General features: G+C 61.9%; 1 protein-coding gene across 5 annotated transcripts; it reads right to left on the bottom strand.

Annotated features, from left to right (window-relative positions):
- Nucleotides 1–247: 247 nt before the first annotated feature.
- IKBKE (inhibitor of nuclear factor kappa B kinase subunit epsilon) lies at nucleotides 248–19,945 on the bottom strand. Of its 5 annotated transcripts, none has more exons than XM_012933079.2 (21): nucleotides 19,456–19,945; nucleotides 18,073–18,188; nucleotides 17,527–17,667; nucleotides 16,775–16,904; nucleotides 16,127–16,308; nucleotides 15,764–15,924; nucleotides 14,963–15,073; nucleotides 14,533–14,712; nucleotides 13,945–14,144; nucleotides 12,900–12,964; nucleotides 12,727–12,818; nucleotides 12,522–12,608; nucleotides 10,482–10,551; nucleotides 10,274–10,386; nucleotides 8,794–8,870; nucleotides 7,131–7,170; nucleotides 6,358–6,459; nucleotides 4,427–4,523; nucleotides 3,830–3,942; nucleotides 2,061–2,132; nucleotides 249–1,074 (listed from the first exon to the last, which is right to left on the bottom strand). In XM_012933079.2, exons 2-21 carry the CDS (start codon nucleotides 18,157–18,159, stop codon nucleotides 1,041–1,043), a joined length of 2,154 nt encoding a protein of 717 aa, XP_012788533.2. In that variant the 5' UTR covers nucleotides 18,160–18,188; nucleotides 19,456–19,945; the 3' UTR covers nucleotides 249–1,040. The 5 variants fall into 5 exon arrangements, 2 of the variants coding, with proteins under 2 accessions (XP_012788533.2, XP_055000613.1); XM_055144638.1 differs by having other exon boundaries at nucleotides 10,482–10,557; XR_008631066.1 differs by lacking the exon at nucleotides 4,427–4,523 and having other exon boundaries at nucleotides 248–1,074; nucleotides 10,482–10,557.
- Between the last annotated feature and the right edge of the window lie 3,431 nt (nucleotides 19,946–23,376).

Raw genomic sequence — 23,376 nt, forward strand, 5'->3', positions numbered from 1 at the left:
CCACACGGTTCCCCAAACACGGCCAGGAGGCCTGTATCCTCAGCGCATCCCTGGAGACCAAGGGCGCCGCATCCTCAGGCCCTTGCAGTGAGCTGCCAACCCCAGGAGTGGCCCGCAAGCACCCAGAGCACTATCTGGGAGAACCTGCGGTCCCCCGAAGAAGACATGTTCCTCCCCAAGTTTCAGGCCTTTGACAGGCTGGGAGGAGAGCAGAAGGGGCACTCCAGAAGCAGCGCCTCCAGGCCGCCCCCCCACCCCGGAACTTCCCAGCTCCATTTCCCAGTCTGTCTGTGCCCGAGTCAGCCAGAGATCCAGTATACCCAGAGCCCTGCCTCCTGCCTGCAGGGGGGCCGGGGAGAGAGGGAGGGGGAAGGGAGGGGGAGAGGGAGCAGAGAGGGCCGGGGAGGGAGGGGGAGGCAGGCAGCAGGAAGGCCATGTTTATTCCACTTGAGGATTCAGTCCCCAGCTGCTCAGGCTGTCACCCCTTGCGAGAGGCCAGGGCTACTGGGACCAGACCGGCTGCAGGTCCAGAGCGGGGGCGCCGGGACAGAGGAGGAAAGGGGTCCCAGGCACCGGCACCCCCAGTCTCCCCCTCTTAGTCTCTCCCGCCTGACTCGGAGCAGAGGGAACCTGGGCTCTGGAATTTCCTGGGCTGAGCAGCACCTCTGAGCCACAGGCAGGGAATTCTCCTGCTCCTGGGTCCCGGGGGAGGAAACCCCTCAGGAGGGAGAGACGAGGACTCTGCACCAGGGACACGCCGGGGGCCTCCTCGAGGGCCTCTTCTGTCCCGTGAGGAGCAGAGGGGTCGTTGAGGGCCTGGCAGAGCCTCATCCTCGGGCCAGCCGTGCGGTCGTGCCAGGTGACAGGCTCCCACCAAAGCTTCTGCCCCGTGGCCCGGCATCCGCGGCACAGCGGTTCACGGAAAGGTCTGGAAGGCTGGGGCCATCTCCCAGGAGTCGGCCCGAGGGAGGTAGTGCTGGCCCCACCGCGAGGGCTGAAGAGTGCGCAGTGTTTGGGCTGCTGCTGGGTCTCGGCTCCGCTCAGAGGCCAGGCGCCGGCGGGGCCCTGCTGAGCCTGCAACCAAGGAGGCAGGTTAGCACCCCTCACCCGCAGCCCTGGGCACAGCTGCCCCGACAGCAGCAAGTCACAGGAGCCAGAGTGGCTCACAGCTCTGACCCCCGCCCCCCGACTCTGACTACACACTGACTCCAGAGGTGTCCCCCCGAGGCACCCTCGGTCTCTGGGGGCCGCCCCAGTATCTGCACCCGGGAAGGGCCTGGGTAAAGGCTGTGAGAAGCTGGGGGCAGGAGGGAAAGGAATTTAAAGTAGGCTGTTTGACTTTTTGGCTACAGCTCCCAGGAAGCACAAGTTCACTAAAATAAGTCTTGAGCGATCTGTAAATAGACCACAAATCACAGAAGAAAAATTTATGTCAGCACTAAAATTAGGACTTCCTGTCCTTGAGGGCTATTTGGGGAAATCGTCGCAGGGAGGCTGGGAGTTTCCTCAGTGGGGTTCTAGAGGCTGGATTCTCCCGGGCAGGGATGGGGGTGGCGGAGAAGAAGCCTCCGGAGCCCCCGGGCCCCTCAAAACGGGGCCAATGCAGGCACCACTGCTGCCTTTCCGCCTGCCCACTCGGGCCTCGCCACCAGGGGGACAGTGAGGGGACAGGCAGGAGTTTACAGGGAAGGACAGGAGGGACCTGGCAGGGCCAGAGTGGGGTCAGGCTGGGTCTCTGTCCATCTGCTCCCAACCCCCCGGTTCCTGTCAGGGACGTAACAGACGGAGGGTGAAGGCTGTGTCCGGCGCTGGGGGCAGTGCTGCTCTCCCCAGTGCTCGCTGGGCTGCCCCGAGCCTGCCGGCCTGTGGCCTGCTGCCTGAGTGGGCCCTCCCTGAGTCTCCAACTTTCTCCCGAGCAACTACCCGGCCCCTCTCCAGCAGGTGTGACCATGCATCTCTCAAGGGCCTGCGATGGAGGCCCATGCACAGAGGCAGTCCCCGTGGCCCCCCAAGGCTGTGCGGCACCCACTCGGAGCAGGAAGGGCCCCGGCGCATCTCACCTTTCGATGATGCGGTTGTTGTCCTGGAGGTCGAAGGCCAGCAGCTTCATACTCTCGCAGAGCTCCTGCATGCTGTCACACGGGCAGGCGTGACTCTACAGCAGGCCGGGCTGCTCTGCACACCCCTGCCTCCCCCTCCACACCCCTGCCTCCCCTCCAAACCCCTGCCTCCCCTGCACACCCCTGCCTCCCCCACCACACCCCTGCCTCCCCACAACACCCCTGCCTCCCCTCCACACCCCTGCCTCCCCACTACAACCCTGCCTCCCCTCCACACTCCTGCCTCCCCACCACACTCCTGCCTCCCCTGCATACCCCTACCTCCCCTGCATGCCCCTGCCTCCCCACTACACTCCCTGCCTCCCCACCACACCCCTGCCTCCCCTCTACACCCCTGCCTCCCCCATCACACCCCTGCCTCTCTCTCTACACTCCTGCCTCTCCCACCATACCCCTGCCTCTCCCACCACACCCCTGCCTCCCCCTCCACACCCCTGCCTCCCCACCACACCTCTGCCTCCCCCACCACACCCCTGCCTCCCCATCCACATCCCTGCCTCCCCCACCACACCCCTACCGCTCCCTCCACACCCCTGCCTCCCCTGCATACCCCTACCTCCCCTGCATGCCCCTGCCTCCCCACTACACTCCCTGCCTCCCCACCACACCCCTGCGTCCCCTCTACACCCCTGCCTCCCCCATCACACCCCTGCCTCTCCCTCTACACTCCTGCCTCTCCCACCATACCCCTGCCTCCCCTCCACACCCCTGCCTCCCCCTCCACACCCCTGCCTCCCCACCACACCTCTGCCTCCCCCACCACACCCCTGCCTCCCCCACCACACCCCTACTGCCCCCTCCACACCCCTGCCTCCCCTCCACACCCCTGCCTCCCCACTACACCCCTGCCTCCCCACTACACCCCTGCCTCCCCACCACACCCCTGCCTCCCCTCTACACCCCTGCCTCCCCATCACACCCCTGCCTCCCCCTCCACACTCCTGCCTCTCCCACCATACCCCTGCCTCCCCCACCACACCTCTGCCTCCCCTTCACACCCCTGCTTACCCCTCTACACCCCTGCCTTCCCCCACCACACCCCTGCCTCCCCACCACACCCCTGCCTCCCCTCTACACCCCTGCCTCCCCCATCACACCCCTGCCTCCCCCTCCACACTCCTGCCTCTCCCACCATACCCCTGCCTCCCCCACCACACCTCTGCCTCCCCTTCACACCCCTGCTTACCCCTCTACACCCCTGCCTTCCCCCACCACACCCCTACCTCTCCCACCACACTCCTGCCTCCCCTCCACACCCCTGCATCCCCCTCCTCACCCCCTGCCTCCCCATCCTCACCCCTGCCTCCCCCCTCCACACCCCTGCCTCTCCTACCACACCCCTGCCTCTCCTACCACACCCCTGCCTCCCCCATCACACCCCTGCCTCCCCATCCACACTCCTGCCTCTCCCACCATACCCCTGCCTCCCCCACCACACCTCTGCCTCCCCTTCACACCCCTGCTTACCCCTCTACACCCCTGCCTTCCCCCACCACACCCCTACCTCTCCCACCACACTCCTGCCTCCCCTCCACACCCCTGCATCCCCCTCCTCACCCCTGCCTCCCCATCCTCACCCCTGCCTCCCCCTCCACACCCCTGCCTCTCCTACCACACCCCTGCCTCCCCCATGAGGCCGCCCTTAGGGCCTTAACCTCAGTGCCCACCCCCGCCTGGGGCCCCCCTCTCCAGCCTCACTCTGCACTCACTGGAGGATCAGACCCTCGGGCTTAGGACTGGGAGAAGCAGCGGTGAGGGGAGGCGAGGCCTGCGCACTCCTGGTCCGATCCTGAAGGAGCTGGTGAGACAGCAGGTCGAGGATCTGAAAGGAAGCCACGCTTTGGTCAGGAGGGATGAAGCAGCTTGTGGGGGGGGGCAGGGGTGCTGAGGCAGGGTGAGGCCTGTATCCTGTAGGCCTGTCCCCCGGCCCCGAGAGCACTGGCACTCCCCGCTGCACTCATCTGCGCCTGGCACAGGCCAGCAGCCTGCGGGCCGTACAGACGGGCCTGGGCCGAGCGGTGCAGGGGAGGGGTGGGGGGCACCCAGCTCGGGGCGAGGCTCTCAGAGCTGCGCGGGCTTTCTTCAGAGGGACAGTGCCACGGACACGTGCCCTGCGAGCCTTGCAGAGCTCAGGTCTGGAGGCTGAGGAGGCCGGCGGGTGTCTCTGCTCCTCCTTCCACCACCCCGTCTCTGAGGGCCCAGAGACACTCCACCCGCGGGGTGGGTGGGACTCAGCCTGGAGACGCTCTCCCAGGGCGGAGCACAGCCCGCACACCCGGGTGCCTGGGGCCCCTGCAGATCCAGACCTTGCTGAGGCTCTCCTGTGCTCCCTGGGCTTCCGTGTTACAGGCCGCCACGGAGCAGCCAATGAGGCGCAGGTGGGTCCTGGTCTCATGCACCACCCTGGGGAGCAGATGAAAGTCAGCCAGACCGTCTGTCCTCCACTCGGCCCCAGAGAAGGGCCTCCGAGGTGTGACGGCGGGCGCTGGCGGAAGCTGCCCATGGCGCCTGCCCTCTTGGGTGCGTCTCTCAGCTGAGCACCACAGCGGGAGCTCGGGCTGGAGCCCGCGGCCACACCAGGCTCCAGAGAGCCGAGCAAGCCCATAGGAGGTGCTCGGCCTCGGCACAGGACCTGCCCTTGCTCCCATTCCCAGGGCAAACTGAGGTCAAGATCTTAGGATCTCTCTCTCTCCCTCCCTCTCTCTCTCCCCCTCCCTCTCTCTTCCTCTCTCTCTCTCCCTCTCTCTCCCTCCCTCTCTCTCTCCCTCTCTCACTCTCTCTCCCTCCTTCTCTCTCTCCCCCCCTCTCTCTCCCTCCCTCTCTCTCCCTCCCTCTCTCTCTCCCTCTCTCACTCTCTCCCTCCTTCTCTCTCTGTCTCTCTCTCCTCTCTCTCCCTCCCTCTCTCTCCCCCTCTCTCTCCCTCTCTCTCTCTGTCTCTCTCTCTCTCTTTCTCAGACTCTTAGGATCGCTCTCTCTCTCGGACTCTTAGGATCTCTCTCTCTCTCTCTCTCTCTCTCTCTCTCTCTCTCTCTCTCTCTCTCTCTCTCTCTCTCTCTCTCTCTCTCTCTCTCTCTCAGAGGGAATGAGCATGGATGCTCCCCACTGCACAAAGAAGGGAGCTGAATTTCAGAGCAGTTCTCCCAGCCCTGGCTGCACGGGAGAATGAACAGTGCTTCTGGGCTGGCCCTAATCACGGCCCCTGCTAAAGGGCTGGTCCCCTGGTCTCACGCTGCCCCCAACACCCTCCCCACCATTCACACGATTTTCACAGTAGTAGTCACGGTAGCCAAGAAAGGGAAACAGCCTAAGGAGCAGCTAAAAGGCTTGGAAGAAGAAGGTGAGACTCTGGCATCTGCAACAATATGGCCCCACGTGTGGTGAGATCAGTCCAGGGGACAACCCCACAGGCTGGCATCCACCGGCAGGTGGGCGAACTCCAGGGCCAAGAAAAGAGCTACATGAAAACAAAATAAACTTCCAGAGTGCTGGAGAAATTCATGGCCACAAGAAGGGCCAGGGCCTGGGTCAGCCACTTAGTTAAGGAGTCACTGAAGGAGAGAACTGGACTTCCGGTGCATTAGCACAGTCTACACACACTTGCACAACACATGTGCACATATGCGCCCGAAACATACAACATGGAGCATGAACAGAGACATCCTAATGCAACGTCATTTCAATAAAAAGAAAAAAAAAATCCCCCCAGTATCCCAAACCCAAGTGGAACAGAAGTGGAGTCTAGTAGGGGAGAGGGTGAGTGCCCGAGTCTCAAGCTCGTGGTAAACAGGACTGTGAAGGTCCCTGCTCTCTCCTCCCTGGGGCGCCGAGCAGGCGTGAGGGGCTGGCCTAAGGGAGAAACCCAAACTCCTGGGAGAGCACGTGGAGCCGCAGGAAAGCCCACCAGCAGCATGTCCTCACCCCAGAGGGAAGACACCCCCATATTTTGTCCCGGATCCGCTATTTACCACTGTGTGACAGTATGGCAGAAGCTTGTTCTCCAAGCCTCAGTTTCCTCATCTGTGAAACGCAGTGAGAGCGTCTACTGCCCAGGGGAATCTGAGACTAAAGATGGAGGGGGGGGGCACATGACCCCCCCAGAGACTGCCTAGGTCTTCACTTGGTTCCTCTGCTGTCCGCTCTCCTGGGGACTGTGTGTAGCATACATGCAGAGTACAGGGCTGGGGCGAGAAGAGCCCAACCCGGGGTCCCTGTGCCCAGGGGCGAGGCAGGCCATTACCTCAGCCACTTGCCGTACGTGACCAGAGACGCCTGATACTTCTGAGCACACTCTTCCTGGAACGCCTGCAGGAGCCTTTTGGCTAAATGACTAAAGTTCACTCTGAAAAGAGAGGGAAGGCCAGGCACGGACATCAGCGGCGGAGACACGTCGGATCGAACCACGCACGCAGCCCTGGAGCCTCCACCATCTCACCACGCATGCTCAGTCCCGGGCCCCACACAGGAGGGGATGGGGTCATAAATGTGAGCCGTGGGGCTCAAAGTGACGGTAAGTGGCACACACACCAAAGGGGAGAGAAGGGAGGACCGAGCCCTCCTCTGGGGTGCACAGACCAGCAATCTAAGTCCCCAGGGGAACAGGGAGAGAGCGGGACGGGAAGGGAGGCAGGAGACAGGGAGGAGGGATGGGCGGGAGGATCCCGTCCCGAGAGGCTCCTGGAAGGCAAGTGCCAGGAGACAGGGTGGCGGGAGGGAACACTCAGGCAGATGGCAAGGAGGAGGCGGGAAACCATTGAGGACAATTAGGGAAGGGAATCCTACAAACATCTTGCTCGAGCTTGAAGCAAGTTTAGGATACTGCATTCGGTGATTCCATCTCCATCCGGGCCGCGGGGACTCTGCCCTAGACCCAGCCCCCCTCTCTCCTGCTAGGGTCCAGTTGGGGGCCTGAGGTCAGGGCCACCAGCACTTCCGGTCTGGCCCAAACAGCTTCTCTGCCCGCCCTGGTGGCCCTGTCCTGCTCACCCGCCTGCCGGGGGACGGGTCACTCACTTATCCAGCTTGTGAATCTGTTCTTCATTGTAGCCAAGCCCTGGGGGGAACAGAGAAGAACCATGTCAGCTGGACTCTGTCAATGAAACAAGCAGCCACAAAGGTTGGGGGAGGAGCAGCTGCAAAGCCGAGGATGAGGACCACCAGCCAGCCCGGAGCCTGTCCCACAGCCGCTCACTGGCCGGGGCACCAGGAGTGCACCCAACACCCAGGCTATTGCGTTAGGGTGAGGCAGGGGCCTGCAGACTTGGCAGAGGCACCAGCGGGCTCCCAGGAGGCAGACAGGTGAGGATGCACATGGGGGTGGGTCGCAAGGCGTTTGATCAGCCTGGCTTCTCACTGGCCCAACAGCCTTGTTGGGACACAGCCAGGGACCTGCCCAGCCCCACCTCCCTCCTCAACGCAGCTGCCCAGGAGACTCCCGAGGCTGCCCCCTTCCGGGTCAGGCAGAATGGCCGCTGGGGCCTGCACTCAGCCCGCTGAGCCACTGTGCCAAGTCCAGTCCTGTCTCCTCTAGGAACACGGGGGAAGAGCTCCGCTCCTGACCCGGGCCATGCGGGACATGGAAGGAGCCCTCAAACGTCCCGAGCATTGCCCCGAGTAGCTTCTTTTAACAGCAGGTGTTGGCATTCAAAGGTTATTCCTCCAGGTTTATTTTAAAGCTTTTTTTTAAAAACCAGGTTCTGGGGTTGGAGCGATAGCACAGCGGGTAGGGCATTTGCCTTGTCGACCTGGGTTCAATACCCAGCATCCCATATGGTCCCCCAAGCACCGCCAGGAGTTAATTTCTGAGTGCATGAGCCAGGAGTAACCCCTGTGCATCGCCAGGTGTGACCCAAAAAGAAAAAAAAGGGTCTGCAAGATCAGCAGGAATAAACCTCCTTTTGCGGCTCCCGGAGGGGGTGGTGAGAGCACTCGGGTCAGGTGGTGAGATGCTCCGAAAGCCGAGCCCAGATTTGCACGTGGTGGTCCTGGGCTCCATCCCGGGCACCCCCAGCAGTGAGCAGGCAGTTGGAGGAGTAGCCCAGACTCCCCCAATAAATTCATAAATAAGTAAAATAATGATCTTATTTATACTGAAAATGTGAAGTGATCACTTGGATGTACTGAGCTGAAGACAATCTATTATTATACAATGTCATGCGGTTCTTTTTAAATTTTGCTATCAGAACACGGAAAATTGATCATGCGACTGTTATTGTATTTCTAATGGAGAAGCCAGAGGGGTCAGAGAACTTGGCAATGAGGCTGCTGCAGACTGCACAGCAGGGGGCGCTGTGCCCTGGCTCTGGGTGCCTGGGGTGTATGCTAAACCCAAAGCAGTGGGTACCTGGCAGCCTCATCCCAGAGTCCCTAGCCAGCCCCAGGAGCGCAAGGAGGAGTCATCTGCCAGAGCAGCTGCCCTAAGGTGCTGAGAAGGGCGCTGTGGGGGTGAGGATTTGGCTCAGGGAACTCCAGACCCCCACCTTTCCCGAGACCCTAGCTAGGTCCAGGAGGCCCAACCTGCAGCCTGGGGACGAATCTTCTTCCAAAGAGGCCACAGCACAGGGGGCAGGCCTTGGAGTTCCCGCACACAGGGGGCTCTGAAGGCCCCACCACGGGGCAGTTGGGGCCAGTGGGTGTCAGGAAGGTGGGGAGGCCCATTCTGCTCTCCTCAGCTCACCTGGTCTCTGTCTGGATTTCTTGAACTGTTTGTAGATGACGCACATCTTGTCCACACAGTACTGAATCTGCTGGATGCTGGCAGCAGGAGACAGGCCCAGTGAAGGGAGAACCACACGGGGGCGGGGGCGGGGGCTGGGTAATGGGGGAGGGACGCGCAGGAGCTGACCACCCTCCGGAGGACCAATTTGGGAGTGGGCGGGGCCTTCGATCTCTAAACCTGAGCCATCACGGTTCATTCTCAGGTTCTTCCTTCTCTCGCACACTCACGCCCGCCCAGGCCTCACACGCTATGTAAGCCACAGGATGGACGCCGTGTTCCCGGCAGGATGGGCGTGTGCCACAAAGAAGGCTTCAGAGCCCCCCCCCCCCAACCCCGGGAGAACCCTGGTCTGTGCTGCAAGTGACAGCGACAGTGAGGGCTACTGGGAGTGGACAGAGGCCGCTCTCAGGCCACTGGGCCGGGGCAGAAGCAGTGGGCAGTGCTTTCCTGGCGCTTAGCAGGGGCTGAACAAATGTGCCAAAATAATGTGCAGCGGACCCGAAGGAATCAGAGGTTTCTGTTCCCACCTGGAGGCAGGGCCTCTCTTGCCCTGCCCGGCCTCAGTTTCCGGGCACCATTCTGTGGTCACAGCCACTCTGAGAACTCCTGGGCAGAGCACAAGCTTGTCAGGGGTCAGCCACGCCCCCCCCCCCCCCCAGAGGACCTCATGTCAGTCTATGCACAGGCTTGGGCTGCAACGTGCGCACGAAGCATCGCCCCTGATTTCCGAAAGGTAACTGCACGGACGCTACGTCTGGAACACTCCTGCCGGGTGTGGCACGCGCCCCTCCCACACTCGGACGCCGGAGAACCAGGGCCTCCCCTGCGCGGCAGGGCTCGGGACGCCTTGGGCAGCCGAAGCCGCCTTGGTGCACCGAGTCCAGAACAAAGTCTGTGACGGGTCTCGGGGTCCTGAGGTCCAAGCCGTGGCCTCCGTGTTCCCCTGCACCCCGTGACTTGCTCAGAATGAGCAGGTGGCTCTGTCAGCCCTTCCGCATGCCGGGGGCTCAGGTGGGCAGCCCTCACCTGAAGCCCGAGGTGCTGTGGCGTGGGGGCGGGCTGGGGGTGGCTTCTCGGGAAAGTGTGATCGTCTATAAAGGGGGCCCAGGGAGTCAGCACCACATGGAGCCAGAGGATGCGAGGAAACGTTTGGAGAGAGACCCGAGCCGGGCCCAGAAGGGTTCAGAAAGGGAAGGGAACTGGTCTCTGTGACAACTGCGCATGCTCAGACTCCTAAGTCCCCCCCCTCGGAGCCCCCAGATGGGGCGGGACCCCGGGTCCTTTTCCTTCTGACTTAGGGGAGGTCTGGCTGGTTCCTGGATCCCACTCAGGGTGCCCCCGCCCCCAGCCTGTGCTAAGTTAACAGACAGAGGGACCGAAGCAGGACCCTTTGAGGTGTCTGCCTTCCCCCGCCCCCCCAGAGGAAACCCCCACAGACCTTTTGTTCGAATGTACCTGGTCCCGGCTCTCCACCAGCTGGGCGCTGAGGGCGCTGAGGCTCAGCTGGGTCTCTCTGACACTGTGGGAACACCTGGAGAGGACCCCCGCCAGCTGCAGGATCAAAAGGCAGGCGGGCACTCCTGAGCAGGGCTCTGGGTAAGGGGGGGGGGCGGCCCTAGCTCCACCCTGGCGGCCCCACCTCTCACCGTCTGCAGCCTGGAGCGAAGCTCTGCAGCCTTCTTCACTTCCGGCAGCTCGGGCACCCCAGCCGCACTGCTGGACCTCGGGAAGAGAGAGAGACCTTCCATGGGGGGCGAGAGGGCAGAGACGCCCCCTAATGCATGCTGGCAGCAGCCTCCCGGGTTAACTCTATTGGGGGTTTTGAGGTCTCTGAGGAAGTCTCTGATTGGAAATGAGGCACCAGCTTGAGGAGGGTCCTTGTCCCCGGGCATTGCAAGGAACAATAGCGGAGTGAGGGGCCCGAAGCAGCTTGGCCTGAGAACACAGCTCAGCAGCAAGAGACAAGCAGCTGTGGATTCTACTTGGAAAATGTGTGACCCACGGAAAAGAGTGAAACTCTCCTTCCCCTTTCCAGGGAAACTACCTCACGACAGCCAGTTTATTGCTCAGGAAAGGAGGCTTTTTTTTTTCTTTTTGGGTCACACCAGGTGATGCACAGGGGTTACTCCTGGCTCTGCATCTCAGGAATTACTCCTGGAGGTGCTCTTGAGACCATATGGGATGCTGGGAATCGAACTCGGGCTGGCCATTTGCAAGGCAAATGCCCTACCCGCTGTGCTATTGCTCCAGCCCGAAAGGAGGCATTTTATTGGCGAGTAGCCGCCAGGACTTGGACCCCGAGTGAGCATCGTGCTGGGCCCGGCGGCAGGATCTACTTGGGCAGTGTGAAGTCAACACTGACTGACTGTGTGCAGCCAAGGCAATGCCCGCAGACCCTCACAGGGAGAAGGATCTGCTCAAGAGAGACACTGGCCACCCCAGAACCAGGTGGGCTAGACGTGCCCCTGCATCACTTCTGAGGGTTCTAGCCCCAAATGTTGGAGCTGACTCCACTGAGCACAGAACTCTGTTTATGGGAAACACAGGGCAAGTACTAGCCAGATGCCACCCAGAGAATTCTGGAAGGATCTATGAGAATTCCAGAAGAACCTGGGAGGTGGGATTATGGGGGTGTGTCTCTGAGCCAGTACTCTAAAGGCACGGCAGCCTGCTCCGGTCAGGACAGTTAACGGGAAGTGTGACTGGAGGCCAGCACAGGAAGCCCTCCCGAGGGGCAGGCTGATGCTCACACACACACAGAACTTCAGGAAGGATAAACACTGCCACGGCCCTTGGACACCCCACCCTGCGGGAATGACAGGCTACTCTAAACCCAGGTTCGCCCATCGGCTCTTCCCAGCTTTCGACAACTAGCGTCACTTCTTCAATGCACACTCATAAATAGCAATAAAACGTCCTGCGTGTTTGGGTTCTGGAATGGGGGCTGGGGGAGCAGGGGGGAGTGTCAGGAATAAAGCAGGAGCTTGGCTCCCCTGATGCCTCCCGGGCCTGGATGGAGGAATGACCAGGGCAGGGGTCGTGGGGGGCAGATGGGACGGGCTCGCCAGCTGCACTGCGGCCAGCCGTGCAGCTCATGCCAGCACCCACTCAAGCCCTCCGTCTCCCTTGTGAGGAAACAAGCTCCTTCCCACCCCCTGCACAGGATGTCATCTTGCTCACTAAGACAAGTCCAGTTCCACTGTGGAGCAGCAGGGGGCGCCCTGGGATGACAGCCAAGGCCCAGAGGTGTGCAGGAAAGAAGGGCATGCGTGCACAGGCGCTGGGGGGGGGCGTGCCCCAGGAGAGAGGCCAGGCGGGAAAGGAGAGTGGCTTGAGGAAGCAGTGGAGGGACCCTGGCCGGGGAGGGAGGGGATGTCTTCATCCTCTCCCCTGGGCCGATAATGGAACTGCGTGCCAGCAGGGTTGTGCTCCGGCTGTTCTCTCCTCTCCCCATCTCCCCATCTAACCCAGCCCCCCAATCAGTCACAGAGGGGAGGCATGGGGTCCCACCGGACCTTAAGCCAGTGGGGACCGTCTGAGACCTTCTCCAGGTGAGGGATTGCAGGGGTGGGGAGAGCCACCCTGTTCTTGTCTGGAGCAGGGCTGCTCTGTGCGGGGGAGACATGTAGACAGACCAGGGCTGGTTAGCCATGCTGGCGGGGTCCCCGCCCCAGCTGGACACCCACCTCTCAGTGCCCAGGCTGCTGCCGAGGAAGAGGAGGGCTGTTTGCGTGACGTCCAGGGTTTTCCGGCCCGTGGCCTGCAGCATCTCCCTGCACAAGGGGACGAGGGTCAGGACCTGATCCCCAGCCCCCCCCCCCCCCCGTGATGCAGACGAGGTCTGGGCTGCACCCCCGCCCCACTTTCCCCCCGGGGGTTGGGGAAACTCACACAAACCAGTACAGCCCTCGAAGCATTAGCTCCTGCCCGGCCAGCAGGGTCCGTGCCAGCCGGAGGGCCTGGTGGCCAGCGCCCAGTATACCCTGGGACACAGGGAAAGGGGGGTCAGGTTCAAACACGGACCCTGCGTAGTCCTGTCCCCACCCCTGAGGTCCACACCTCACCTTGGCTGTACTGTAATCTGACTGCAGGTCCACTTTGGGGACAAACTTGGGGACATCCAGGGCAGCTGCAGGTAGAGACCCAGTCTTAGTCCTCCGTGAACGCTGAGCGCCTGTTTCCAGCTCACACCCCATCGGGACCAGTCTCCCTTCAACCTCCCTGAGAACCCTGAGCCCCACATTGCAACGCTGCAATGTGCTTCTTTAGGAACGTGGTCTCTCACTGCCCCCTTGTGTCTACCTTGGAAAACTACAGCCTCAAACGGGAAGACCTCTCTCTCTTTTTTTTTGTTTTGCTTTTTAGGTCACACCCGGCGATGCACAGGGGTCATTTCTGGCTCTGCATTCAGGAATTACTCCTGGCGGTGCACAGGGGACCATATGGGATGCTGGGAATCGAACCTGGGTCGGCCGCGTGCAAGGCAAACGCCCTCCCCTCTGTGCTATTGCTCCAGCCCCGAGGCTCTTAAAATAAGAGATTTTAAGGGCTGCAAAAGGGCTAAAGCCATCTTCACATTCAGGGTACCAAGGTTGATTCTCTTTCCTGGCCTTGGAGACAAGGCCCAGAGAAGGAGCTCTCCAGGCACCATCAAAATGAAACGGAGTGACATTTCTGCTAAAACTTGGAGGACAACTACAGTCCCGACCCTACTCCTTTCCACAGTTGGTAGAGATGTACCAGAGTAAATTCAGAGTAATAACAGAGGGGTTAAGGCCCTTGCCTTGCAGCCCACAGTGGCATCACGTATGGTCCCCTGAGCACAAAGTCAGATGTAAGCCTTAAGTGTCAGGGCTGCCCCCCCCCACCCGACTCCTTTCCCCCCCGCCCCTCCGCCTTATCCCAACGCATCCAGATCTCCCTATTTCATCACTCTGGAGATGCTGCGAGTCCAGAGTGGTCCAATAGCATTGCAGCAGCATCTGCAGAATTACAGCCCAGATGTGCCAAATATACCTCAGGGGCCCCAAAGAAAACTGGATGCCGCCCGCCCTGGACCTTGAGACAGTGCGCAGAGGAGCGGGCGGCAGCGGCCTCTGGGCTACTCACGGTCTCTGAAGGCAAGTCCTGCGGGGGGGCTCTCACTGGCACTGCTGAACAGGGTCAAGGGGTTGCTTGCTGTCGTGTGTGCAATGTGCTGGGCCGAGAGGCCGGGCTCAAGGACACACAGGTGACCCTCAAAGAGATACTCCTGGTCCTGCGGTGCCACGCCAGTCTGCCCACACACACCCTCCTGGAAGATGGAGATCCTGGCGGAGCAGAGAGGAGGTGGTGAGCAGGGGGCGCTCACCCCGGAGAAAACCTACGTTTTCCCAGGGAGGACTTGGTGCCTTTGAGTCTGTCAAAGGTGGGCGGAGGCAGAGGAGGGGCAGAATCCCACCACACTCCCAGTCAGATTCCCCGAGCACCCCTTCCTGCCACGCCCCCTGCTCCCCAGAGACTGACAGCTCGTGCTACACTCAGAATCTCTCAAGTCTGGCAGGTGTTCAATACAAAATCGCATTTCACCCCAATTTGGGGGAGGGCGAGTTTTTCCATGCAGGGGGGAGACTCAGAGGGCCCTGTTTCTAAGCCACGCCCTGCCCCCTCGCCGCCAAGTGCTCTGTGGGGCGAGGCTCGGCCACTCGGGGCACCCACGTGTTGTGTGCGTGGACGAAGATGTGGTGCAGGAGGGCCTGGGACAGAGAGAAGACGTGGACGATGACCCGCTGCAGGATGTCGCTGGTCTCCGCAAAGAACTGGTCGAAGCCCCAGCATTTGGCCTGCTCCACCTCCAGGATGTTGGCCAAGATGGGCACCAGCTGGTTCTGCAGCCCCCTGCCCGCCAGGACACAGAGAACATCAGGGAGAGGCCTCCGGGGGTCCCACAGGGGCTTTCCCCGGAGGGGCTACATGAAGCCGGAAATGCTGGGATGCAGGCAGTGGCCAGAGGCTGGCCAGCAGGAGATGGGGCTGCCTCCCCCGCCCCCCCGGGAATGGGATGCCCCAAGGCTGCCAACTGGCACAGTGGGCCCTGCTCGCTGCAGCGGCAAGTGGGCTCTGCCCGAGCCCCCCGCGGCCTGCTCACATGGACAGCTGGCAGGTGCCCGGGAGGCTGTAGCTCCACTCCAGGGGCCCGTTCTCCTGTCTCTGCATGCCCGCAATGGCTCCGGGGGGCTTCTGGGTGATGATGCGGTACCTGCATTGGTGCAGGGCGGGGCTGAGTCAGCGGGCCCCCGTCAGCAGGCCTCCAGGGGTGGCCGGCTCAGCTGGGAGGGCTCAGTTCCAGGTAGCCAGCCTCTCCCAGGGAGAGTGGAGACGGGATCTGGGCGTCCTGGTCCTCAGCCTGGGCCACCTGCTCGCCCTGGGGGTCCCCATTCAGGTCCCCCTGGTCCCTCCAGAAAACAGCCTGCCCCGTTTTCTCTGCCCCTTTCCTTCCCGAACGTTTCTATTTGGGAGGATTTTGAAGTTATTTTTGGAGCCTGGGGACACGGAAACCATTTCCTAAAATGAACTACCGAGTCATCCCCAAGATGTGTGTTTTCCTACGACAGTGGGGGAAGCCCACACAGGCTCCACGCAGTGGGGGCGGGCGGGTGGGGGGAGCCCTGATCTGGGGGTGCCACCCTTTTGCCCCTTCATCCTGGCAGCTTGGCTCAGGGGGGTGCCCTCGTGGGAACAATTCTGGAAAGGACGTGGGGTTCTGCCTGTCCCTGGGACAGAGCTGAGATGTGGGGAGAGCAGGGGGGAGGGATGGAGGGAGGGAGGGAGGGATAGAGGGAGGGAGGGAGGGAGGCAGCAGAAAGCAGAGCAGAGACCCCAGGTCAGGAGGAGGCTGGGAACAGGCTGGACAGTTGTGGCCCACTCCCTGCCCCGTGGCCCACTGTACATGGTCTCCTTGTTGCGCCGGGGCCCACCAAAGGGCACGAAGGGCAGGCTGCCTGTGGCTGCGTGGTACAGGGTCACGCCGATGCTCCAGAGGTCCACAGAGACCCCGAAGGCCTTCTGCTGCGGCTTGCGAAGCACCGCCCGCTTGTAAATGTCGGGATGCTGCGGAGAGAGGGGCAGAGAGCAGGCATGGAGCGGGCGGGGCCGGCCCGGGACGCCCCTCCCCCCCACATCACCCCCAACGGGAGGTCACACACACACACACACACACACACACACACACACACACACACACACACACACACAGGAGCCACAGGGGGGGGGCCTGGAGACAGGCCTGGACAGGCCCTTGGGCCCCGCTCACCAGATACTCCTCAGTGCCGTAGACGGAGACAAACTTCTCGTCGTCCTCCAGCTCCCGGGCGGCCCCGAAGTCCGTCAGCTTGTAGATGCTCTGGCCCTGGTCTCCCACGAGCCGCATGATGTTCCCAGGCTTGATGTCTCGGTGCACGACGCCGTTCTCCCTCAGGTGGTTCATGCCGCCCACTGCGGGGGTGGGGGGGGAAGGCCCAGAGGCTGCGGCTCATGCTGGGGAGTCACGGAGGCCTCCCTCTGAGGGCTATGGAGAAGCAACTGGCCTGCCCGGCCGCCTGCCCATCAGGGCTGCGGTCAACACCTGGACATGGCCTGTCCCGCTTGGCTGAGTGTGTGGCGGCAGCGCCAGTCACACCCGGGGCCTCACACGCAAAGCCAGGGCTCCCCGCTGAGCCGAGCACTTGGCCCTGGAGTCTGACTTAAGCTGGAGTTTGAAGCACTGGTCAGCAGGACCCAGGCCCTCGGCTCGGACCTTTCCTCCATGCCGGTCAGGGCCCGGGAGTGGAGTCGTGCAGCTTCTGAAAGCTCCTGAGACCGGACATGAGAAGGGCCTCCCACTCTGGGACTGTGCCCTCACGGCCACTCTGAGGAGGAAAGGGGGGACCCCAGCGGGCGGCGGGGGCGGGGGGCGGCTTACCCACACAGCGCAGTACCACCAGGAACTCCTCCTCGGGCAGCCCGAAGGCGTGTTCCGGGCTCTCCAGCACGTTCAGGAGGCTGCCGCTGGAGCAGTACTCCATCACCAGCACCTTCTGGTGGCTGGCTCCCTGGGTGACAGGGGACGCCCCCAGGTCAGGGACACCTCCTGCCTGTCCCAGCCTTGGCCCCAACGTGTCTCCTCTCCAGATCCCAACTCCCGGCCCCGCCTTCCCTCCCTGGTCCTCTGCTGAGACTGCGTTCCTGAGGCCCCTGGTCTCCTTTTACAGGAAGCCCTCTCGGATTAGGCCTTCTTCTGGCCCTCACCATCCCAGGCACTTCCTGACATTCTTTTTTTCTTGGGGGATGGTAGGCACAGCCAGTGGTGCTCACGGGACCACCTAAAGTCACCCTGTCTCTAGCCCTGGCATTCTTTTTTTTTTGGGGGGGGGGTCACACCCAGTGATGCACAGGGGTCACTCCTGGCTCATGCACTCAGAAATTACTCCTGGCGGTGCTCGGGGGACCCTATGGGACGCTGGGAATCGAACCCGGGTCGGCCGTGTGCAAGGCCAACACCCTACCTGCTGTGCTATCGCTCCAGCCCTAGCCCTGGCATTCTTTCCTCTTCATTCTGAAGATCTGGACCTGCGGGCTGCCCCACTACTAAGTCTGTCACGTGCAGCCTCAACTACCCTGGCCAGGGAGTTCCAAGGGCCAGGCACACTCGGCTGACCTGACCCCGTGACTTACCGTCTCCTCTACGGCAAAGAGCTTGACAATATTCTGATGGTTCAGCTTCCGCAGGACCTCAAACTCCCTCACCTGCACCTCGTGGGGCCGCAGGTAGCTGGCGGCATTGAAGACCTTCACGGCAACCAGCTCCCCGGATTTCTGCAGTGGGGGGACACTGTGATGAGCCCCACCCACCCCTGCCCCAGGCAGCACCCCCCTCCCCTGATGCCAGATATGAGATGGGGGGGCCGCTCCCTGCTGGTGAGGGGAGAAGGGTCCGCCTGGTGGGTCGTCAGAATGCCTGTTGCTGCTAACAATAACGGGGGTGCAGGAACACCCCGAGTTCACACCACTCTGGCTGCAGCTGGCCAGGAGGAGCCGGCAGGACCCTGTTGTCTGCAAGCCCCGCAGTCCGAGCTGACTCGCCTTACTATGCACCTCAAGCGACCAGGTGCCCCCACCCTGAGTGTGTAGAACAGGGAGCAGAGAGGCCTCGCCCAGCCACTCTTGATCAAGGCTGCCCCCAGGTGAGGTGCAGGTGGGCGGGACAGGGCTGGGGCTCACCTTGTTCCGGGCCTTGTACACGCTGGCGGTAGCCCCCTGGCCCAGCAGGTCGCCTGTGTGCCACAGGTAATTGGCGGTGCTCTGCATTTCCTGCCGCACCGCTGGCCACCTTCTGCCTGTAGAACACACACAGAGGCCCAGGGCATTCCGGGGGCCAGTCCGAGTAGCGGCTGTGTTGCCCCCTAAGTTTTCCTGGGGTCATTTGAGAGGTGGGGAAAGAGGCGGGGGGGGGGGCATAAAGCACTGAAAGGTTCGGTAACTCCCTCCTGGGGCCTGTCTGCTCCCTCAAGCCCACACCCCAGCCTCCTCTGCCCTCTCACCCGGGCCCTTGGGCAGAGGCAACACCTCCTCCCCTTTTTATTTCCCTTTGCCCAGGCACTAAGAATTCTAAGGTTGGGCTGGAGCGATAGCACAGCGAGGAGGGTGTTTGCCTTGCATGCGGCCGGTGCTGGTTCGATTCCCAGCATCCCATACGGTCCCCCGAGCACCTCCAGGAGTGATTCCTGAGTGCAGAGCCAGGAGTAACCCCTGAGCATCGCCGGTGTGACCCAAAATGCAAAAAATAATAATAATAAAAAAAAAGGAATTCTAAGGTTTTGGCACCCAGGCCTGGGATTGTCCCAGGAAGCAGAAACAGTGCTCGGAAGAAGGGCCCCGGGTCAGGCAGCGTCACCCACAGGACCAGAAATCTCCAGGATTGCGACATGAAGCCCTCCCCACCCACTCACCCCTGCACACAGCTTCCTGCTGCAGGCCTGGGTGTGTGCGTGAGTGTGCAAAGGTCAGCGGCCTGCGTGTGTGCGTGTGTGCGTGTGTGCAAAGGTCAGCGATCACCTGCGACCCGGGAGGACCCAAATCCTCCCACTCTTGATCCCGGCCAGCCTCTCCTCTCCAGAGGCATGTCCTCTGAGGAACTGGGCCCCAGTGTCCAGGTTTGCCCCCGCGGGCATTCTAGTGCCAGGGGTGCTGGCGGGGGCTGCTCTCAGTTTTCCCACCAGCCGGGGCTCTGCACCCCGCTGCCCTCTGCTCTTGGATGAAAGGCACGTCTTGGGGGGGTCAGTCCCCAGAGGGCACTTCTGCATTTGACCAGGGACCTGGGGTGTTGCGAGGCCATCCAATCGCGCCCACGGGCCCTTGCGCTGGGCTGCTGTCCCCCCCCACCCCCGGAGCTGCAGGGGAATGGGCGTGCAGGGGGGAGACAGGGTCGCTGGGCCGGGCGCGCGGGCGGCGCGCGGGCGGGGGGCGCAGGAGGCTGTCGGGCACGGCTGGCCCGCCGGGCAGGGCTGGGCGCGGGGCTGCAGGCGGGGCGAGGGCAGCCCAGGCCCCCACGCCGGCCGCCGCCCACCCCGCCCCGGGTCCCCCCGCCCCGCTACAGCCACTTACTGGGTCTCGGGTCGGCCGGAAGGAGCGCGGGTGACAGCGCCTCGGAGCCCCCATCCACGGCGGTGGCCGCCCCTTAACCCTTTCCTGTTTGTCGGTCCCGCTGCCCCAGCGCTTCCGGCAGCGGCGCCCCGAGCGGAAGGAAGACGGCGGGAGCCGGGGCAGGCCCGGGCCGGGGACAGCCGGGAGCACCGCGGGGAGGAGTCCGCCCCGGCCCGACGGCCCGCGCCACCCGCCCCGCGCCGCGCCTTCCGGGCGGGCGGGCGGCCGAGCGCTGTTTCTCTGTCTCTGTCTGTCTCTCTGTCTCTGTCTCTGTGTCTCTCTGCTCCCTGTCTCTGTCTGTCTCTGTATCTCTGTGTCTCTCTTCTCCCTCTCTGTCTCTCTGTTTCTGTCTCTCTGTCTCTGTTCTCCCTCTGTTTCTCTATCTCTGTCTCTCCCTCTCTCCCTTTCTCTTCTCTGTCTCTCTTTTCTATCTCCCTCTGTCTCTCTACCCCTTTTCCCCCTTTCTCTCTCTCGCCCTCTCCCTCCTCCCTTTCACTCCCTCCCTCTACTTCTCTCTCTGTCTGTCTGTCTCTCTCTCCTTTCTCCACCCCCTTTAAAGGGGCCGCAGCCAACCTGGGGCAGCGGGCGGGCCGGGGGCGGGCCTGGGGGAGGGAACACCTGTCAGGCGCGTCCCAGGAGCAGGCGTGCACTAGCTCTGCGCAGGTCAGGTTAGGCCGGCTGACCACGTGGAGAGGGTGATGCCGTCCCGGGACGCCCAGGGAGTCCTCGGAACTTCACTCCCCACGCCCTGAGCCCACGGGGACTGGGCCCTGCCAGCACACGCTGGTCTTGTCACTGAGGGCACAGGTGTGGGGGGGTCACAGATAGATTGGGGGATGCCCCTGGAACTGCCAGGGCGCCCCTCTCCGCTCCCTCCCTCCCCCCTCCCACTCTCCCTCCCTCCCTCCCTCCCTCCCTCTCTCTCTCTCTCTCTGGCAGTTAGACGAGAGATGGTTAAAACCAGAAACTGCCCTGTTTCTAGAGAATGTTGAGGGGACTTTCCAGGGGCCACACCTGGTGGTTTCCCGTGTGGGCCCCACCCTAAGGCGGTGGCAGCGGGAGAGGAGACGCGGACTTACAGGGCCCTGCCCTGCAGCCTGCACCGCCTCTGGGCTGCCCCCGGCCCTCCCCGTCCAGGAGCCCCGTCCTCTCTCCAGGCGGTGAGGGCTCGAGGGCCGTCTGATTGGAAGCCCCGCCAAAGCTTCCCTATGGGACTTGGCGTCTGGGTGAGAAGCCTGCCTTGCCTTGCTCAGAGGTTCCGCGGTGACCTGTCCACCCTGCACTGTGGCCGCTTTCCTGATCACCCTGCTCTCTGCCCCGAGTCCCCACAGCTCCAGCAACCCCCCCGAGCTCTGCAGAGGGTTTTAATTTTTTTTTATTAGGTCCCACCCAGCGATGCTCAAGGGTTCCTTCTGGCTCTGCACTCAGGAATTACTCCTGGCAGTACTTGGGGGACCATATGGGACGATGGGGATCGAACCCAGGTCGGCCATGTGCAAGGCAAATGTCCTACCTGCTGTATTCTTGCTCCATCCCCCTGTACAGCCACATTTTAAAATAATTAAATTAATAAAAATGGAAAGAACTACAACCTGCCCCCTTTATCCGTCTAGAGTGCGACCAGTACCCACCTGAATGCAGGTGCTGTGTGCCGAGGACTCCACAGACAGACCCTCACTACCTCTCCCCCTGCCCCACTAGGAGTCCCAGGGCTCACAGCAGTGTGGCAAACCCCAGGGGATGTACACTTCAGCTGGTGGGTATCTTGTGGATATGGGGCTGGGGTGGGGGTGGGAAACAAGAGCAAGGGGCGGTCTGGTGCCTGAGCCGTTTCCAGAGGGAGGTGTTGTAGGCAGAGATGGGGGTGGGGGTGGGCCAAAACGAGCTGCCAGCCTGGAGGGCAGATGACCTTCCCAGCATGGCGCCAGCAGAGCAGAGAGCAGCGGTGGGGATGTGGAGAGGGGCCCTCACTTGCTCAGTCACAGCCCCCGGTCACCTCTCCGGCAAAGTTCACTCTTTGCAGCCAGACCCCCCACTTCTGACCCCGGGTAGAAGCGGAAGACTGGTCCCTACATCCCTGCACACTCCCCACTCCCGTGACTCCCCAAACCTGATGTACCCCTTCCTGTCTCCCTTTCCCTTTCCCTTTCCCCCCACCTTCCTTCCACCTTCCCTTTCCCTTTCCCTCCCCCTCCCCCTCCCTGAGCCTGAGGGATGGGGACAGCAGTTAGGGTACCTGCCTAGCCTGCGGCTGACCCAGGTTTTGATCCCTGGCACCACGTCTGATTTCCTGAGCACCGCCAAGAGTGATTCCTGGGTCGGAGCGATAGTACAGCGGTAGGGTGTGTTTGCCTTGCATGCGGCTGACCCAGGTTCGAATTCCGGCACCCCATAAGGTCCCCCCAGCACTGCCAGGAGTAACCCCTGAGTATCGCTGGGTATGAGCCAAAAGAAAAGAAAAATAAGTGATTCCTGAGAGCAGAGAAAGGAGTAAGCTCTGAGCACTGCCACGTGTGCCCCCCCCCCCCAATAAACAACAACAACAAAAAACCTGAAACAAAAGGGAACCTTCTGCAATTTTCTCACTCCTTCTCCCTTGCTGCTGCCCTGCTCACATTGCGTCCCTCCCACGAGCTAGAGGAAGGGCCTCTTCTGAGCCTGGCCAGCCTCTGGGCTTGGTCAAGAGCGCTCACCCTCTCTTTGCCCTTCAGCCCAGTGCTGTCTGCTTCCAAAGCTACAGCCCAGGCTTGGAAGGACAGTGCAGTGGGCTCACAGCTTGCACCCCTGCGCTGCCACGTGCTGCGTGCAAGCTTGCCACTCCGTGGTTGAAGCCCGGTAAGTCTGTGATCCCTGATGTCTCGAGATTTCTGCAGCCAGTACTGCAGCCAGTGATGTGTAAGCACCACAAAATGGGCTGTGACCTCAGTTGCTAAAAAGATGTGTGCGCTCCACGGTCAGGAAGTGCCCCCCCGCCCACCCCACTTTGGGGGACACAGGTATGAGCAGGCAGTGCCCCCTGGTGACAGCACAGCCTCAGTGCAGGTCTCAACTATGAGGCCCAGCAGGAGCTCTGCTAAGGCGAGCACAAGTGAAGGGGCACTCACTTCTCTGAGCACTGGGGCCAAGCATGTGTGCGTACCACACTGCGTGGCCCCAGGAAGCATCCCCCAGTCATTGCCACACCACCACTAGGAAGGTTGGGGACATAAAAAAGTACAGCCACCTTTTTTTTTTAGGTCCCACCCAGCGATGCTCAGGGGTTCCTCCTGGCTCTGCACTCAAGAATCACTCCTGGCAGTGCTTGGGGGACCATATGGGATGATGGGGATCGAACCCAGGTCGGCCGCGTGCAAGGCAAATGCCCTGCCTGCTGTATTCTTGCGCCACCGCCCTGTATAGCCACATTTTAAAATAAATTAATAAAAACGGAAAGAACTACAACCTGCCCCCTTCATCCGTCTAGAAACCCCTTTGAATGAATTGCTGGGCGCTCCTGAAATCCCCATTTGCAGCCTAACCGACTCGACTCAGCCTTCCAGGGCTCCCGAGCTGGCCTCAGCTTACCCCATCTGTCCTCCTTTCCCATTGAAATACTTCCTATGCGGGGTGTCCGTGACCCTGTGTTCTCCCAGCCACGGGCCTGTCGCTCCCCATCCTCTATGCTGGCTCCTTCTCTGCTGAATTTCTTTATTTTATTATTATTATTTTTTTGCTCGTTTTTTTGGGTCACACCCGGGGATGCACAGGGGTTACTCCTGGCTCCGCACTCAGGAATTACCCCTGGCGGTGCTCAGGGGACCATATGGGGTGCTGGGAATCAAACCTAGGTCGGCCTCGTGCAAGGCAAACGCCCTACCCGCTGCGCTATTGCTCCAGCCCCTC

The sequence above is a fragment of the Sorex araneus genome, chromosome 7, assembly GCF_027595985.1.
Source record: "Sorex araneus isolate mSorAra2 chromosome 7, mSorAra2.pri, whole genome shotgun sequence".
NCBI classification, from domain to species: domain Eukaryota; kingdom Metazoa; phylum Chordata; class Mammalia; order Eulipotyphla; family Soricidae; genus Sorex; species Sorex araneus.

Bases quoted from the DNA above. Each gene is read 5' to 3' on its own strand.
- IKBKE (XM_055144638.1), bottom strand. From the start codon at position 18,159: ATGCAGAGCACCGCCAATTACCTGTGGCACACAGGCGACCTGCTGGGC. The intron at 14,713-14,962 runs GTGAGCAGGCCG...CCTGGCGGGCAG, and splicing joins GGCACCTGCCAGCTGTCCAT to GGGGCTGCAGAACCAGCTGG. The intron at 10,558-12,521 runs GTGGGTGTCCAG...TCTCTTCCCGAG, and splicing joins AGCAGCCTGGGCACTGAGAG to GTCCAGCAGTGCGGCTGGGG.